Source organism: Macaca thibetana, chromosome 16 (genome assembly GCF_024542745.1).
Source record: "Macaca thibetana thibetana isolate TM-01 chromosome 16, ASM2454274v1, whole genome shotgun sequence".
In the NCBI taxonomy this organism is placed as follows: domain Eukaryota; kingdom Metazoa; phylum Chordata; class Mammalia; order Primates; family Cercopithecidae; genus Macaca; species Macaca thibetana.
Window position 1 is genome coordinate 44,268,721 of NC_065593.1, and position 18,237 is coordinate 44,286,957.

At 55.9% G+C, this 18,237-nt stretch overlaps 3 protein-coding genes across 6 annotated transcripts in view; 1 reads left to right on the top strand and 2 right to left on the bottom strand.

The window, feature by feature from the left end:
• The window catches only part of LOC126939627 (nucleoside diphosphate kinase A), a 446,836-nt gene that overhangs the window by 317,630 nt on the left and 110,969 nt on the right, over nucleotides 1-18,237 (bottom strand). The gene's annotated exons all lie outside the window — the stretch shown is intronic.
• On the bottom strand, nucleotides 6,135-13,049 carry WFIKKN2 (WAP, follistatin/kazal, immunoglobulin, kunitz and netrin domain containing 2). Its single transcript, XM_050765075.1, has 2 exons — nucleotides 12,325-13,049; nucleotides 6,135-8,985 (listed from the first exon to the last, which is right to left on the bottom strand). Exons 1-2 carry the CDS (start codon nucleotides 12,532-12,534, stop codon nucleotides 7,465-7,467), a joined length of 1,731 nt encoding a protein of 576 aa, XP_050621032.1. The 5' UTR covers nucleotides 12,535-13,049; the 3' UTR covers nucleotides 6,135-7,464.
• The window catches only part of MRPL27 (mitochondrial ribosomal protein L27), a 464,439-nt gene continuing 452,453 nt past the window's right edge, over nucleotides 6,252-18,237 (top strand). The window contains exon 1 of the mRNA XM_050765131.1: nucleotides 6,252-6,261. The gene's annotated coding sequence lies outside the window, so the exon portion shown is untranslated. The remainder of the gene's footprint in view (nucleotides 6,262-18,237) is intronic.

Sequence of the window (18,237 nt, forward strand, 5' to 3'; positions counted from 1 at the left end):
TCTTCTTCCATTAGGTAATGAATCCAATCTGCAACATTCTGACCCATGATGTACTTCTGATGCACTTCTACATTCAATTCCTTGTGTTCAGAATCATAAACAGGGAATCATTTGGTACTGTGAGGGATAGACAAGCATCCATCCACAGGTCCCTTCAGGGCCCCAAAAACTTTATTGCCAATGGTAGTTCTGGCAAAGCCTGCATCCAAATAGCAGGTGAAGGCACCGGGCTGACTATCAATGCTTTCCACATTATAATTCATCTCTGATCACCTTCACTTGGTCATCATAGATCTTGTCCATGCCGAACCTATTGAGAAGCCTGCGGGCCAACACTGGCTGGTACAACAGGCTGCAGCGTCATCTGTCAGGCCAACCTTCACACTGCATTTTGGCAGTTCATGTGTGTAAGCTGTATAGACTATCATATCCCCTTCTATATGAGCATAAGTAATCTGACAAATAATATCTCTACTAGTTACATGACTTTTCCTGTATTTGGGCATGTTGTACTTGTTTTTATCCTATATCACCAAATGTTTCCAAGGATAGCAATCAGTTTTACCCTCTTGTCATCTTCTAAATTTCCCGTGCATCTCTTAAAGTAGGCCTTGTTCTTGAAATCTTTAACCACCCCCATCCTGTGGAACAGAGCCCCCAGGCCCTCTTTTTAAATGCTTATGTAGCTCACTTATAGCGGCAATGACCACTAACAAAATAATTATTAGACTTTTAGTCAGCACTTCCATGCAAGAAACGAGATGACAGCTGCAGCATAGGTGTCTCTGAAGAGCTGCTGAATAACTGGCCTGGTGGCAGACAGATTCCTGGGAGGCAGCAGCCGTCATGGGCACTGTGCTGTGCCATGGGAGGACTTAGCCTCTCATTCTTACTGTCTCCTTCCTATCAGCAGCTCCCCTACCATATTCAGCTAAAAGTTTGGAGAACTGCATGTCGTGACTGTTGGTACTGTGTGTGTGTGTGTGTGTGTGTGCTTATTTGTGTCCCTCTTTGGGAACTCTGGGGTATTGAGGGAGGCCATCAAGAACTTTATTTGCATGAAGATGTGTAAGCCTGGCCGAGCGCAGTGGCTCACGCCTGTAACCCCAGCACTTTGGGGGGCTGAGGCAGGCGGATCACCTGAGGTCAGGAGTTCGAAACCAGCCTGACCAACATGGCGTAACCCCGTCTCTATTAAAAAATATGAAAATTAGCCGGGCGTGGTGGTGGGCGCCTGTAATCCCAGCTACTTGGGAGGCTGAGACAAGAGAATCACTTGAACACAGGAGGTAGAGGTTGCAGTGAGCTGAGATTGCACCATTGCACTCCAGCCTGGGTAAGAGAGTGAAACTCCATCTCAAAAAAAAAAAAAAAAAAAAAAAGATGTATAAGCCTTTCAAGAGAAAAGATGAGGGGATACTGAGGCTGAGACCAGGGTCATGAGACAATGGGAGTAAAGAGAATTTCGTGTCAATCTTTTATAACAGGGTGTGCAATAGAATTTCCTGTAATGTTGGAAATATTCTGCCTGTTGTCCAATATGGCAGCTACTAGCCACATGAAACGTGGCCCTTGAGACATAACTAGCGTAACTGAGGAACTGAATTTTATATTTTTATTTAATTTAAATTCATTTACATGAATTCAGTACTAACAATATTGGAGAGTATGGCTTTATAAAACTTCTATAAACCCTTGGTACTCCCAGAGGTCAAGGACCAGTTGGAAGTGGTGGTTATGGGTGTTTAGAAGGGGGAACTGCCATTTGGGGTCCTCAACCTTTAACTGCGATGGTTAAAATACATATGTGACATCATGATAAGAGTATAGGCTCCATAAAGCCTATAGGGCTTGCCTCATTCATTCATTCATTCATTCATTCATTCAACAAACACCTAATGAACATGGTCAGGTTTGTGTTTGGCGTACAGGTGAACAAAGCATGGTCTTTGCCCTCCTGAAGGTTGCAGCTTAGAGTGTGATCTGCCAAGTGGTGAAATAGTAAAATAATCTGGTGCCTTCAGAGGGTTGGGAGGATTCAACTGGACAGTCCACGTAAAGTGCCTGGCGCAGGGGTTAGCATCCTCACGTCCACCCCACTGCTGGCACTGTGCTTCTCCCCTGCCCAGGGTCCTTGAGAAAACCCCAGGCCCCTCCTCGCTTCCAGGCTACCCACACAGAAAGGAGATAAAGTCACCACCCTCTGCTCTCGCTTAGACTATGGACAGAATTGGTTGCATCCCTCACACCAAAACAGAAAACAAGTTATCGGGGTGGGTCCACCTCCTCCCGTCGGGTCTCTGGCAGTGTCCTCAAGACTTGAAAAGGGCCAAAAGCACACAAGTGCCCGCTTTGCCCCTGACAGACACCTGGGAAGAGGCCCCACCTCCGGGAGAGGCTAGTCTGTGTTGGGCTGGGTTCTGCTTTCCCTCATCCAAGTGGGGTTGAGGGTGGCCAGAGTATTGCTGGAGACCTAGTGGAGTTCCGTGTCCCGGGGTAATTTGGGACGGAACCACAGGGACTCCAACGTGACCCTGAAATGGGTCGAGGGCCTCGGGAGCCTGGGAGGCAGGCAGGAGAGGGGTGAGGGGTTTGCCCACCTGCCCACCCTGCCCTCTCCCTCAGGAGATGCCGGCTGGAGGTTTACTCTTCCTCCTGACACAGCCTGAGTGAGAAGTGTCACCTGACCTCAGGGCACATTCCAGAATGAGGCCACAGCCAAGAATAGGGCCCAGGAACCCTGCCACCCTTCCTGCCTGCATTAATCACAAATTATCCAGAGTAGGAGGGAAGCTTCAGACTCCTCAGAGAGGTCGGAGGAAGAGGAGGAGGAGGAGGTAACAGGAGGTGGAGCTGGAGAAAAGAGGGAGGACCCCAGAGAGGCCCCTTCTAGGCTTGTGGTTGTTCAGCGCAGCAGCACTGCATGGCCCCTGCTCCCAGGACCCTCTGTTTCACCCAGCAGGCCCCTCCATGAGCTCTCAGAGCTGGGCCCACAGCTTCCTAGAGGCCCTAGGCAATGATTCTGATCTGGATCAGCACAAACACAGAGGGAGAGGGACTCAGAGAGGAGTGCTCACACAGCCGGGGGACAGCAGAGGCTTCCCCAAGGAGCTGAGTCTTGAAGGATGAGTAGGCAGAAGGCTGATGAATGTAGGCCAGGACTGCTTGTGTGTGTGATAGAAATACTTGTCACACAGGGAGGTTGTAAACAGCCCTGGGTGGCTTGTGTGTGCTGACGGGAGGCAGCCTCTTTAGAGACATTCGGGGTCCTAATGGGACTCCAACTGCCCAGCCCAGAGCAGGGTGTGTGTGTGTGTGTGTGTGTGTGTGTGTGTGTGTGTGTGTTGCGTGCTAGGAGAAACAACATAACATGAGCATTATGAGCTCTGGGCTGGGCGCGGTGGCTCACGCCTGTAATCCCAGCACTTTGGGAGGCCGAGGCAGATGGATCACCTGAGGTTAGGAGTTCGAAACCAGCCTGGCCAACATGGCAAAACTCTGTCTCTACTAAAAATACAAAAATTAGCCAGGCATGGTGGCACATGCCTGTAATCCCAGCTACTCAGGGAGGCTGAGGCACAAGAATCTCTTGAACCCGGGAGGCGAAGTTCGCAGTGAGCCGACCTCACGTCACTGCACTCCAGCCTGGGTGACAGAGTGAGACTCCATCTTAAAAACAAAACAAAACAAATTAAAAACTCTGAAGTCAGACTGGCAGGATTCAAGTCTTGGCTCTGCCACTCACCCGATTTGGGGCAGGTTTCTTATCCCCTCTAGCCTTAGTTTTCCTACCTACAAAATAGCCTTCTGTCTCCTCCAGTTGCAGTGGGCCTTACAAGAGCTGGTACCTGGCACATAGGACGTGCTCACGCATGCTGCTGTTTTACAACAGGACAAGGGGACGGAGGGAGTTCCCCACGGCTTAAGGCAATCACCGAGGCTGTGGACTTATTCTCCCCCTTCCCTAGTCGGGGTCCACTCCATCCCTGGTCTCCAGCCCCACTGTCCGGGGGATGACATCAGACTACAGAGCAGCTGGCTGGACAATGGAGCAGAGTGTCCTAGCAGGCTGGAGGTGCTGGGGGAGGCGGAGGGTGGAAAAAGCCAAGCTGCCCTGCCCCAGAGGCCCTGGGGACTGATCTGGAGACAGGCTGCTCAGGAATAGGCCTCTGAAGAGGCAAACTGAGGGTCAGAGCAGGAAGGAGAGAGCCGAGTGCTCGCAGGAAGGTGAGGAGTGAGTATCCCGGGCAGACAGGAGACAGGTGAGTTTAGCCTAGATAAAGGGGCCTCATTTTCGTTATGTCCCGGGACCTAGGCTGGGGCCAAATCTCCTCGATTTGACTGAGCAAAGCAACCTCCCGAGACTGGCTGGCAACCAGGCCCCGGGAGCTCCATCCACCCTTTGCTGAGCTCCTGCTAGATGCCAGCCTTTGTATAAGGCCTAGGGTAACAGAAAGAAAGGACTCTGGCTTGGTTTCAAGGATAGAATGCCAGATAGTAGGTCAGAAGTTATAATAGGTTCGAAACCACCCATTCTCTAAGTGCCCATATTTTCTGAACCCCACCTCAGCTTATAGTGGTGCTCAGTTTGGATATACTCTGTGAGCAACAGAATAAAACATTTGAAGCTGCAAAGCCCAAGACCCAGAAACACGAGGGGAGGGCTTTCAGTTCTACGGTCTGTTCTGAGTGGAGAGCTGCTGAGGGTGGGAGGGGGCAGCCACTCGGCACCAGGCCCTCCTTCCTGGGCTTTCCAGTTATACCCAGTTAACAGGGCCCAGCTCCCGAGCCTCTTGTATAGAGTGATCTTACTACCCTCTGTTCTACAGATGAGGAAACAGAGACTCAGAGAGATCACAGGTAAGCAGCAGAGCCTAGATTCAGACCTAGGCAAGTCTGACTTCACGGGCTGAGTTTTCTCACTCTGCTAGGTGGGGCTGGAGTGTGACAGGCACCCCAGGTCTGGGGCTGTGAGTGGGCAGTGGTCTGGTTAGAGGCCCCGAGATGGGATTTTCCTGAACCTCACACCTTCATCAGGGAAGCAGACGTGCGACTGGGGACCCTGCTGTCCCGGCCCAGCTGCAGTGCTCAGGTCCCACATCTGTGCAAATGGGGGTGAAAGGGAGGTGACAGGCGCTGGCATGTGGACACTTGCCCCCACAGCTTGCATGGCAATGTGCTGGAGCTGGAGCTGGAAGCAGGTGCACAGAATGTCCCTGGGTCTCTGAGGACAGGGTGAGACCATCCTCACCTTCCTTGGTTACCTGACCTGAGCAGGGTGGGGGCCCGTGGCTGCTGCCCACACCACTTTGGTGGCTCAGTTTTGTGCTCAGTGTTCTCTCGATGTCAACTTGAGAAACCTTGGATCCTCTGCCTCTGTTCTTCCTGCTCCCGACCTCCTCCTCGCACCCTTATTGCAGATGAGATGGGGTGGGCCAGGCTAGGCTGGGCCTGGATTCTTCTTTTGGGTTGGGGCCCAGGAAAACATAGGCAAGTGTGCAGGGGAGTGGTGTCTCTTGGGGACAAACAGGCTGTGGGGTGTGCCACGGCTTCGGGGCTCCTGAACACGTCTCCAGGGCTGGGGAGCCGCTGTGGGCCTCCCTGGGGCCAAAGGCACTGCTGTCCCCATTTTGGGAACCGAGCCCCATGACCTGAGCATACCTAGGGCTTTGACGCAGAGTCTTCCTGGGACCAGGCCTCACCTAGAGGCCCCCTAGTGAGTCACAGCTGGCAGCTGTCCTTGCCTGCTCCGTTCCCATCTCCTCCACCTTCTCGCCTCTGAACTTGACACCATTGGTGGCAGGGTCTGGACCTGACCAACTGTGCTGTCACGCTGGGGTGACAGCAGGTTACAGATCAGAACACCTGGACTGGGCCCCACCCCTTCCTGCCTTTGTGTTCTTGACAAGCCACCTCACCTCTCTGACCTCAGCTTAACTCACAGAGCTGAGCTGAGCAGCAGTTAAGGGGCCTTGGAGCTACAAAGGGGGCCCAAATATTACCAGCGTCTCTCCAACCCCCAAAGATGCTCCCACTGGCCAGACTTCCCTCTTGTAAGGTCACCAAAGCAAATGACACTACCCATCTCCCTCCCTTCCCCATCATAACCCAAATGAAACACACAAGCAGGGCCATTGATACTATGAGCTTTTAATTAGTATCTTCCTCCTTATATTTGAGGAAGAAAGGAGGATGCCCCACAAGGACCTTCTTCAGCTTGGAGGGGCAGGGACAGAATAGGGCAGAGGAGGGTAGTGGGGGCAGATGCAGAGCTGACAGTGCGGCTTCCCAATCCTCTCTCTAGTGGCGGGATGGCCAGGCCTACACAGGAAGTCTGGAAACACACAAAAAAATCACCAACGAGCTGCCACATCCTTTGCCCAGGTCTCACAGAGAGCCTCCCTCCAGGTTTCCATGGGCTCCCAAGGCCGCCACCAGATGGGAGCATTGAGCAATGTTCCTTTTCCTTCTCCAGCCACCTCCCTCCTCTCTCAGTCCTTTACTACCCCATTCCCTGCCTGCTTTTTCCTCTCCCTTCATTTCTCCTGCTACCAAACAGATCCCGGGGCTTTTGTCTGCTCTATGTTCAAGGAAGCCAGTGGATACGAAAGCACACCATCCATCAGATAGAAACTCCAGACAGCTGTGAGTCCAGCAGAGGGGTGCGTCTGGGGGCCCCGGGACGAGGGCATCTGTGTTGGGGCACTAAGAGCTGGGCAGTGGCTAACATCTCTCTGTGGTCCTGGCACCCAGTAAGCATTCAGAGAACGTCCACTGAGTTCAACTGAACTAGATCGACAAACCAATGCAGCCAAGGAGAAGAAATATGTATTCTGCTGGTGCCGTGGTGGCCTCAGCGGCAAGTTGACCACCACCCAAAGGCACCCGTTCCAGCAGCTTCCACTCAGGGCAAGTCATGTGCTGGGCTGGACTCTGCCTCCAGCTTGCCACTGCCCATGCCCCTAACCCCAAGTGGCCTCTGCTCACAGCAATCGAGGACGCTGTGGAAAAGGTGTCCCATTAGTCCCTGGGCCCTCCTATCTCTCCCCACCTACCCCCTTTGCAAGCCAATCCATTCAACTGTTCCTGTGACCAGCACACAGCGACCATCGCTTAAACCCTTTCTGGGAGACTGGCTGGGGGAGGGTGGCTGGGAGAGCTAGGGGTGTGGGGCCAGTGAGGGGAGGAGGAGAATGTCTGAGCAAGTTGGTGGTCAGGAATAACTTCCGTGTGTCCACTGACTTCTCCTTTTGTCCGCCTGAGCTAAAAAAGATATGAACCCCTTATTGAACCCAAAGAATAGACGCTGATCTGAGACCCTCTGTGGCTTTTTCTCTGACACATCGGTTGACGTTTCCCGGCTGGCCCAAGCCTGTCTAATCTGACCTCGCCCAGTCTGCTGAGAGGCATTGGGGTGGATAGGTGGAGGAAGGCCAGGGAGGGGGCCAAGGAGGTGGGGGGGCTTCAGTGCAAGCCAAGAAACTCCTTGAGGACGTCACAGGTCTTCTTGTGCATGACCTCGCGGAGCTTCCTGACCCGGCGGGCACTCGACGCACCCACAAAGCTATCGGGGCGCAGCATGGCCATGCCACCGTCCACCTCCCCCATGATGATGAGTGGTGTCTCGCTCACGGTCACGTTAGGGCAGGGGCATGCCCAGTCCACGTGGAGCAGAGTGACCTCCAACGGCTCCCGGCCCAGGAACTTGAGGCCCATTTTCTCATCCTTTAAGACTTCGTCCACAGTCACCAGGGCGCGGCCCGAGTCAGGCTCCTCGGTCAGCTCAGAGACTCGACCCAGGATGACAAAGTCGCTGCGACAGAAGCTGGTAACGAGCTTCTGCCTAGGCTTGCAGGCCCGACAGCGCTGGTTCCCTCTAGGGAAGGGGCACGACTCCTCACAGGCCTCACGGCTCTCAAAGTTGTTGCCATTGCCCTCGCAGCCACCATAGACAAAGGACTGGCACTGGCCCGTCTGGCTGTTGTAAGCCCAGCGAGGTGCGTAGGCTTTGCAGGGCCCCTGCAGGGCGGGCAGGCTGCACGCGGCCAGCGGCCCACTCATGCAGGCCAGCATGCAGGCCTCATAGGTCTCAAAGTGGTTGAGGTTGCGGTGGCAGTGGCCAAAGGTGAAGGTCAGGCAGTTGTTGGCCTGGGCGTCGAAGTGCCAGCGGGTCTGCTCTTCACCACAGTCCTCGCTGTCGGGGGGCTTCAGGCACTCGGCTGCCGGGAAAGCCGTGCCATTAGGGCTGCTCTCTGAGGTGGCCACAGCCTGATGTCCCCTGACCACCGACAGCGGGAAGTCGGCCCTCAGGACCCCGGCCGCGTTCCTGGCCGTGCAGGTGTAGATCCCAGCATCCTGCAGCTGGGCGTTATAGATGACCAGCTGGGCAATGTTGGTGACCACCACGTTGCCACGCACATGGTTGGGCCGCATGACCACGTTCTCCCGATCCTCCAACTGCTTCTCCCAGGTGATCTCAGGCCGGGGCCGGCCCACCACATCACAGAGGAAGCTCACCGTCTCACCCATGGTGACCGACTGGTGCACAGGGTGGTTGAGCAGGGCTGGGGCCGCCATGTCCAGTTCAGGGGTCTCTGGGGAGGCTGTGGTGGGGTGCATGGTGGTCTCAGGTGGTGGGGGGCTGGTGTTGGGCCAGGTGAAGTGATAGCGGCAGGTTACAACGGCGAGCGTGATGCCTTTGGAGCAGGCCTCGGCATCCATGTAGCAGCGGTTATAGTAGGTGAGACCATCCGAGGCACAGGTAAAGCTGGGCTCCTTCTCACAGCGGTCTTTGCATTTACACACGGGCTGGCCATCCCAGATGTCACACTCAGAGCCCTGCTGCAGACACATGAAGTGGTCACACGTGGCCTCCTTGGGCATGCCCACTGGGCCCTTCTTCCCTTTCACGTCCATGTAGCGGGCCGCCACACAGCTCTTGGTCCCACACACATTGGGGCAGCACTTCTCATAGGCCTCACACTCCTGAAAGAGCCAGAGAGAGTGGCCTGAACAGGGAGGAGGAGGAAAGGAGGGGCTCCCTATCCTACCCCATGGTTTATGGGGAGGTGAACTAACATGTACTCCCTATCTAGTGGGAGCAAAACATTTGAAAATAATGACGAATGCATACATAGCATCTCCTACGTGCTAGGCCCTCGTGTAAGAACGTTGACATCCGTGAGCTTGCTGTGCTCATCACAAGCCAGAGGAGGTTACAGCCATTATCTCCACTCTACAGACGATGACTGAGGCACAGAGAGGCTAAGTAGCTTTCCCAAGGTCACACAGCTGGCAGGGTCAGAAGGGGTGGGCCAAAGACTCTAAGAGAAGTTTTCCTACAACCATTTGACAGATGAGACTGCAGACTCAGAGAGGCGATGCCCAAGTTCACAGAGATGGGAAGTGGCAGAACAAGGCTCCAAGCTCCCAGTGGAAGGGATCGATAAATGGCGTTTTTTTTTTTCTCCTGCATCATATAGCACAAATGAGGTCTAGCTTGAACAAGTAGGCCTGCCTTTCATCTCTTTCCCATGGGAGCGAGGATGCCTTGCCGACTAGAAGAGGTCACGTTAGAGGCTGAGAGGGGAATGCCCCGGGACTTTATCCGAGGTGATCCACACCTCTCCTCCCCTCAAGGAGACCAACACACACGGGGAACAGAGGCTGTGAGAGGGCCCAGACCGATCCACAGCCAACAGTCAGGGCAGGCATGACAGGTCCCGCACGCTGGGTCTCACAGTCACAGGCTCTGCCAGGCCCAGGTGTCAGCTCCATTTAGGACCTTTCACGGGCAAAACAACAAGAAAAAATGTCCCCTTGTGTGGCAAAGGTCAGCAAGGCCGTCAGCGAGGACTTGCCAGGCCGTAATCCCCTCTGATTTTCTGTGGAGCCACGTAAAGCATTAGTTTAATTCCTCGAAATTAGCAACATGCTCCTGGAGCCGACACAAACAAGGATTTCACGTGGTGTTTTCGACAATAACACAACGTACCCACTGGGCAGGCAGGCAACGCTCCTAATCCTCCACCAGGTAGTAACTCTGTGAATTACTCCCCACCAGGGCTGGCCTCTTGTCATTCCAACTTTTATTTCAGCCTCTTTGACATTCCACATCAGCTAAGAGGGGGGAAGTGTCCCCCCACCCTGGCTGCACGGAGCCTGCCTGCTTGACTTGTTTACTGTTCTACCCCTTTCGGCTCAGAATGGGGACTTTGTTTTGCAGCCCTTATTTGGCATAGTCTTCTAGGCCACACCAGGGGAGGCTTTGGGACAGGGATGGGCAGCTCTCAGGAGAGGGACCCCACAGGGAATGGAGGGCAGGAAAGGGAGTGGGAGCAGGAGAACCTTCTCCTTGGCCTGAGCCTTATCCCATTCCCTAAGACGTTCAGGACCCGGAGGTCCATGAAAGCCTGGGTCCTTGGGCACCAGAGGAAAGGTACTTCTGGCCACAGGGAACCTAGAGGGGGTCCTTAGAACACTTCCGTGTAAGGAGGTCAGAATCTCCCCAAGGGCTGTCTGGATCCGCAGCCCTCCACAGGTGCCTTCTCCCCAAGACACACAAAATCCACCAGAGTCTCACCATCCCCAAGCCCTACCTGGTTTATCAGACCTGCCTGTGCCTGCAAATGTAGCCAACTAATCGCGTGACCTTGGCCAGATGGGAGCAGCCACCACTCCTCCTGACTTCTCATCTTCCTTTCACTTGGCACCACCATTGCCCACTGGGGGCATCTGTCCTGGGAGGCCTAAGAATTGTCCTTGGGCACTGTGAGGTTGAGGCCACTCTCTGCAGGTCAGCCCTCTGCTCTCCTGTGAGTAAACCAGGCATCTACGGGGGCACCATTGTTTCTCGTGTTCCCTGGAGATGCCCCAGCCTGGACCTGGAGCCCGGGGAGACTCGGTGCTGCCCTCAGAGCCGGCCAGGCTGGGCAGGAAATAGCTCTGCCTGGAGCAGGTACAGGTCCCACAGCCTGTTGCCCCAGAGGGGGCGGGCAGGAATGGCCCTAGGGAATGACTCGGGAACTAGAAGAGAACCGGCCCTGCCCTGTGGCATTGCCCTCTGATGCAGAGCAGAAGGCAGGACCAAGGAAGCTGACAGGCTGAAACGTGGTTTCCTTCCTCCCAGGGACACCAGAGCATCCATTCAGAGCTGCTCCTGCTTGGCCTGCCGTCAGCCTGGTCTGCTCTCAGGCTCAGGGTCCAAACTCCTGGGGAGGTGGCCTGGAGTCCAATGCAACCAAAGCTTTGTTGTTAAACATGGGTTCCAAGCCCACCGTTCCCTCACTGGCCATGGCACCTGTGCCCTCCCTGCCTGACTCTGTGTCCACTCTCTCACCTGTGAGTGGGCTTCTGATGCCCACCATGCTGACCTGTCGTGTCAACACACATGACATGCCTGGCACGGTGCTGGCCCACAGCAGCCCTCAGCATGCATGAAGGAGGAATCCTCAGGCTTCAGTCCCTGATGAAGTGGGACATCGCTCCCACCTCTCCTTCCAGGCTTCAGTGTTAATAGACAGGATGGTGCCCTGTTTCTCTCCAGGTGGATGGGGCCTGTGTTCCTTCACCTTCCTGGGCCCTGCAGGGCACTACTGCATGGTCCCCACCCTGTGGCTCCCACCCCTATCGCTCACAGGCTCACATGGTCTATCTCTGGCTTCTGGACCTCACTCACCTGGTCCGCCTCACACTCCAGCTTCTGGATCCCACTCACCTGGTCCGCCTCACGCTGCGGCTTCTAGACCCCACTCACCTGGTCCATCTCACACTCTCGCTTCTGGATCCCACTCACCTGGTCCATCTCACGCTCTCGCTTCTGGATCCCACTCACCTGGTCCACCTCACGCTGCGGCTTCTGGACCCCACTCACCTGGTCCATCTCACACTCCAGCTTCTGGATCCCACTCACCTGGTCCGCCTCACGCTGCGGCTTCTGGATCCCACTCACCTGGTCCACCTCACACTCTCGCTTCTGGATCCCACTCACCTGGTCCGCCTCACACTCTCGCTTCTGGACCCCACTCACCTGGTCCACCTCACATTGTGGCTTCTGGACCCCACTCAGCTGGTCCACCTCACATTGTGGCTTCTGGACCCCACTCACCTGGTCCGCCTCACACTCCCGCTTCTGGATCCCACTCACCTGGTCCGTCCCACACTTTCACTTCTGGATCCCATTCACCTGGCCCATCTCATACTGCGGCTTCTGGACCCTACTCACCTGGCCCTCCTCACACTCCTGCACAGTCCCCACCCCACGGCTCCCACCCCCATGACTCACAGGCTCACGTGGCCCATCTCTGGTCTCTGAACCCCACTCACCTGGTCCGTCTGACACTCCCGCCTGCAGGTGCTCTGTGCGTCCACCCAGAGGTTGGGATTCATGTCGTTGGGGCAGATACCGGCGTGGGAATAGCGGATGGGTGGCAGCGCCAGGCTTCGCGGGGGCACCCCGAGCAGCAGCAGTAGCAGCAGCAGCGCTGCCACCTGCTCCCAGCGAGACCAGAACGGGCGACACCTTAGGGCCCACATGGTGCAGGCTGGGGCGGCTAGAGACCTCCCCTGAAACGATGCCAGGATCTGGGGCCCACCAGGACCTTCCTCTCAGAGGCTGCAGACACCTGCCCTCCCCACCCCAGCAGGTTTCCTGCTCAGGCTGCTGCCGCTGCTGCCTCCACCAAGTCAGCACAGCCTGCAGGGCTGTGCGGCTTCAGATAAAAGAAAGGTCTTTGGAAGGAAGCTCCCTCTCCTGAGTGTGCAGGGAGAGGAGCCGCAGCAGGGGCCCGCTCCCGGATTTATATCCTGGGCGCGCCACCCGAGTGGGAGCCAGCTAACCTGATGCCTGTCACAGGCAGGCTGCTGGCGCCTCTGTCCCGTGGCTGATCACAGACTTATTGCAGAAGGGGGGGAAAAAAAAAAAAAGAAGCTGGAAGCAGTTTAGGCAGCGTATCTGGCACGGTGGGACACCTGCTTGTTTTTGACTCCAGGAGGCCTTTAACCCCTTCAAGGGCCAGAAATGGCATGTGCTTTGCGGGGAGCTGGCTCCAGGACACGCAAGCTCACTCTGAAGGAGGGCTTGTTTCCCTTTCCCCCACCTCCTTGGGGCTGGGCCCCCTCCTCCCCTTTGGCCACCTCTAAAGAACACACAATCGCTTGTTACGAGGAGGGACCCGCAGCCGCCGGGTTAGCATCGCCCGGCTTGATAGTACATTTGAGAGCAAATGACGTGGAAAAACAACAAGTTCACGGCCATTCCAGGGCGGGCCTGCGCTGCGCTGTGCCCTGTAAGCCGACTCCCACCCCGGCCCCGGCCCTTTGTAGGGGGTGTGCACATGGACAGTTCCGTATCTCTGTGTCCAGGGCAGTTTGCGTCTTAAGTTCCAACTTCAGTTAATTTCCCCCAAATCATTCCAGAGACACATACCAGATATGCTCTGGTTCCCCCGGCGGCTGGGACGGATCACATTCCTCCCTCTTCCATCGACACACCAAGAAAACCTCCGCGGTCACAGTGTCTCAGGACTGTGCCGGAGTCCAGCTGCCCTCGCTGATGACCACAGTGGCCACTCTTTGGTGAGCTCCTTCTGAGCTGCCAGCCGTGTCTGGCCTCCCCTACTTCCCGAAGGAGGTCTGTGGTCGAAGAAGGAAAGCGACTTGCCCAAGGTCACATACACTGAGCAGTCCTGGTGGCACCAGCTGCCAGATGCACTGGGCTCTTCACACGTGCGGGTTCTCTGAATGCATCATCTCATTTAATCCTCACAGCAAACTGCACCTCCATTTCAGATCTGAGGAAAGGACTCACAGAGAGGCTAAGCAACCTGCCCATGTCGCACAGCTACCCCACCACGGTACAGGAAACAGGGACACCAGCTTGCTGGGTGTGGGCAGGGGCCTTTTAAAACCACCCCTCCCCCATCCATCTGTCAGAACTGCTGTCAAGGCACAGCCCAAACTCTGGTTTTCACAGACTGGACAAGAAATTTTTGAAACATCAGGGGCTATATTTGTGGAGGGGCCGGGAAGAGAGCCAGAAGCTGCCAGGGGCTGGGGGCGATTTCTCCCCCATTTGGCAGCAAATGGCTTGTATCTAAAATGCCACAGAGCAGCCTGCAGTCTGAGTGTTTTCGCGTTGGTCACTCGATCCTGGGGGTGGGGGGTGGAGGCGCATAGAGCCCCGAAAGACAGGTACCTTTCCAAGGCCAAACCACAAGGGCCTTGGGGACAGTAGGTGGGGTGACCCCCACATGCATCAGAGACAGAAGGGATCCTGAAGGTAATCTCGCTTTACAGCTAAGGAAACTGAGGCCTGAACCCAGGCCACTCCTTCCCCCACGTCCACTTTCCCCTTCAGGAACACAGCTCCCCGTCTCACAAGACTGTAAAACGGCCATGGGACCCTTGCTTCCACGCCCAGACCCTTCCCCTTCCCAGCCGGGCGGGCGCTGCCTTCTCCTCGCCTGAGCTGGTTCCTTCCCGTTGTGCGGCCATTCTGCAGGATCTGTCTTTTCTGCTTATGTCAAATCGCTAATGAAGGGTGTCAGATCCTAATCCTCTAAATTATTGGAATAAACTTCCCTTCGAGGCCAGTCCCCGTAATGAAGCCAGACAGCGGGCGACGCCGGCTGCTTTGAATTCCCTGTAATTTCATCAGCCCGCGTTCCAGCTGCTCTGCGCGGGGGCCTTCACACAGCCCTTGGACAAACGTGGTTTGCGCAGCCTCCTTTGATAGCACAAAGGGAAATGGACAGTGACACATTTCTAAGCAGGACTTAGAAAAACTGTCACAGCCCCATTAGGCCAGGACAAGTATCCAAGGAGAGGAGGCTGATTTCTGGGCAGTCCCAAGACACCATTAGAGGGCGTGGGAGAGATGAGAGAGGGTGGGAGGAGGGGAGGTGCCCAGCAGAGGTGTGGGGGTGCTGAGGAGAGTGGGAGAGGGGCACAGGGCAGGGCAGGGGAAGCTTGGCCTTCCCACCCCCACTGCTGGTGCTGATGGAGAACGCCCCTGCACCCAGCCGGGTCCTGTCTCAAGCCATGGGCCTCTCCTTTCCGGGCCCGGTTCCTGGACATTCTGCCCAGAGAACTCTCAAAGCAGCATCGGGGAAGAGAGGGGCCCAGAACACCCTGACTCTCCCTCCAGCCCTTCCAAGTCTCCCACCAAAACACAGCTCAGAATAATAAATAACATCTGATCGGCCTGGAGCCCACACAGCGTTTTCACCTGCACATTGCTGCTGACCCCACCGCAGCCCCAGGAGGGTGCTCTCTGGTGCGGGAGAGGAAACCAAGTCACAGAGAGGTTAGGCTGGGCCCTCCTCCCGCCCACTCCAGGCCTATGGCCTCCACACACGCCGTGCAAGCTTCCAGCCCCTCCAGAAAGCGACCCCCAGCCCACGCTGGCCGCCCCACCCACTGGCTTGTTTATAAGCTGTTTGGAAGTGCTTTGAAGTTTCCTCCTCCCTCCCAGAGGCCCTTGGAACTGGCTCCGGATCTGCCTCCTTCTCTCTCTCCCCTCGGTGTGTCTGTCTGTCTGTCTGACTCTGTGTCCCTCACACTCTTCCCTGTGGGTGGTGTGGGCCCCACTCTCACCAAACCCACGGTACCAAAGGTGGGCCCAGCGGGAGTGGCTCAGTGGCACATGCCCACTGTCCACCGGGTCTCCTCCACTCGGGCCACTGGGAGCAGAGGCTGGGCTGGGTCTACTGAGCAGAGGCCTGGCCTCGGGCATGATCTGCCTTTTCCCCTTTTCCGAAGAACACCAGGCACAGCTCTCCTACCACTCAGGATGAGAGGTCAGAGAGTGCTGGGCTCAGCCCCATCTTGGAAGGGCCCCTCCACCCCCACCACTGTCACAGGGTGGAAAACCACGGACTCTTCACGCCTCCCAGGGTGGGTTCAAACCTGCTCTAGAAGCCGTGGGAGGAGGTCACCAGGTCACTCTGGGTGACCCTTGATCTCAGGTTCACCTTGACATTAACAACTCCTGAGCTGCTAGGGTCTTGACAGGACAGCACAGCTGACACCATTTCCCAAGTCAGCCAACCCCCAGCAGCCACGAGGGGGAGGCACAGAGGTGCCACAAGAGTATCTTGGGTGCCACATGGCTTATGCACACCCCACACCCACACTCCTACCTCACACTGCACGTGCTCCCTCTCTTTCTTTCCAGAAAGGTTTTTTAGAGCACCTACTGTGTGCTAAGTTCTGGGCACATCGAAACCAGTAACAGGCCGGGCATGGTGGCTCACACCTGTAATCCTAACGCTTTGGGAGGCTGAGGTGGATGGATCACTCAAGGTCAGGAGTTTGAGAGCAGCTTGGCCAACATGGTGAAATCCCATCTCTACTAAAAATAAAAATAAAAAAAATAGGCCGGGCGCAGTGGCTCACGCCTGTAATCCCAGCACTTTAGGAGGCCGAGGCGGGCGGATCACGAGGTCAGGAGATCGAGACCACCCTGGCTAACACGGTGAAACCCCGTCTCTACTAAAAATACAAAAAATTAGCTGGGCGTAGTGGTGGGCGCCTGTAATCCCAGCTACTCTGGAGGCTGAGGCAGGAGAATGGCGTGAACCCAGGAGGCGGAGCTTGCAGTGAGCCGAGATCACGCCACTGCACTCCAGCCTGGGCGACAGAGTGAGACTCCCTCCCCCCCGCCAAAAAAAATAAATAAATAAAAATAAAAATAAAAAAATAAAATAAAAAAATAGCTGGACGTGGTGGTATGAGCCTGTAGTCCCAGCTACTTGGGAGACTGAGGCAGAAGAATTGCTTCAACCCAGGAAGCGGAGGTTGCATTGAGCCAAGATCACACCATTGTACTCCAGCCTGAGCAGCAGAGCGAGACTCCATCTCAAAAATAAAAAAGAAAGAAAAAAAGAAAAGAACAACCATCTTTGTCCACAGGGCGGGTACCGTCTAGTCTAGAAAGCCAGCATGCAGAAATAAGAACGGGGAATGCTGGTGGGGAGCCCTCTCAGCGCTGGGGAACAGAGAGGAGGCAGAGGCCTGGGGTCTGCTTTTGCACATCCATGACATTGGGTGGGGCCCAAGCCTGAGCAGAATCTCAAAGGAGAGAGGGCGTTTCCTACACCTCTCCGTGGAAAGGCCTGGCCCACACCACAGTCTCCTCCGCCAAGGCCCTTCCTCCACAGCGCCCAGGCCTCCGGAAAGGGGAGGTGACAGGGACGTCAGCAGGCTTAGGAGATGAGGTGGGGGTGGGAGCTGCAGGTCTTGCAGGCGCTGCACGGGGTGGCCCCAGCAAAGTACACCCCAGCGGCCCATTCTGGTCTGCCCTGCTTGGGCCCCAGACCTGAGCCAGCCACGTTTTCTCCCAAATGGATGGGGGAAGCCAGCCCCCCAGGAGTCCCTCCCGCCCTGATCTTGGTCATTTAAACATGTTTGGGGAGGAGGGGCAGGAATTGGGGTGCTGAGAAAGAAGGAAGTCCTAGTCAGGGTGCTGAGACGGCAGCCCAGGTCGCCTCAGCTAAAGGCAGTGATTAGTCAGACCCAAGCCAGAGAATTCAATAAAGCCAGCGGCTCATTACCCAGCTGGGGACCCCCTGCCTGCGCGGCCTCGGGCCTGGGTTACATTACAGGACTGCGTGAACTCTCCCCTCTGAGTGAGGCTGCACCGGGCCTTGGAATAATTATGGGGCCTCAGCAGATGGTGGAGATGGATGGGGGAGGCCTTCAGCTGTGAGACACGTGACCCATCTGCATCTGTGTGGAACAGGACATGGGAGGGTCCTCGCTGAGCAGAGAGGTAAAGCAGGGCCCGTCCTGAATCCAGATCTGAGAATGATGGGGTTGTCAGGGGTGGGGCATGGCCCAGTGTCCCGGGCCAGCTGGGCCTCCTTGGAGACCGTTGTCTGGGCCAGGGAGGTCTACAGGTACAGTGAGCCTCTGGAAGCTGGAGTCCTGCAGTCTGTGTGTCAGGAACCCAGAAGAGGAGGCAATTCTGGGACAGCACAATTCTGGGCTCCTTTGGGCATTCGAATGTCTTCCTAGAGGATTTGGAGCCTGTGTCGGGCTCCTCGCACACTCGGGAAGCTCCATGGTGCTTGGGTTGAGCACTGTGCAAGGAGTCGGGGCCCTGGGCTCTCCTGCTGGTTTGCCATCATTTCACTGTGGGACCACCTCTATTTCCCCATCTGAGGCCCCTTCCAGCTGCCTCTTCTGTGATCCCGTGTCCTGACTCCTCCAGCTTTGCCTTGATGGAATCAGCTTCAA

Bases quoted from the DNA above. Each gene is read 5' to 3' on its own strand.
- WFIKKN2 (XM_050765075.1), bottom strand. From the start codon at position 12,534: ATGTGGGCCCTAAGGTGTCGCCCGTTCTGGTCTCGCTGGGAGCAGGTG. The intron at 8,986-12,324 runs GTGAGTGGGGTT...TGGCTCTTTCAG, and splicing joins GGGAGTGTCAGACGGACCAG to GAGTGTGAGGCCTATGAGAA.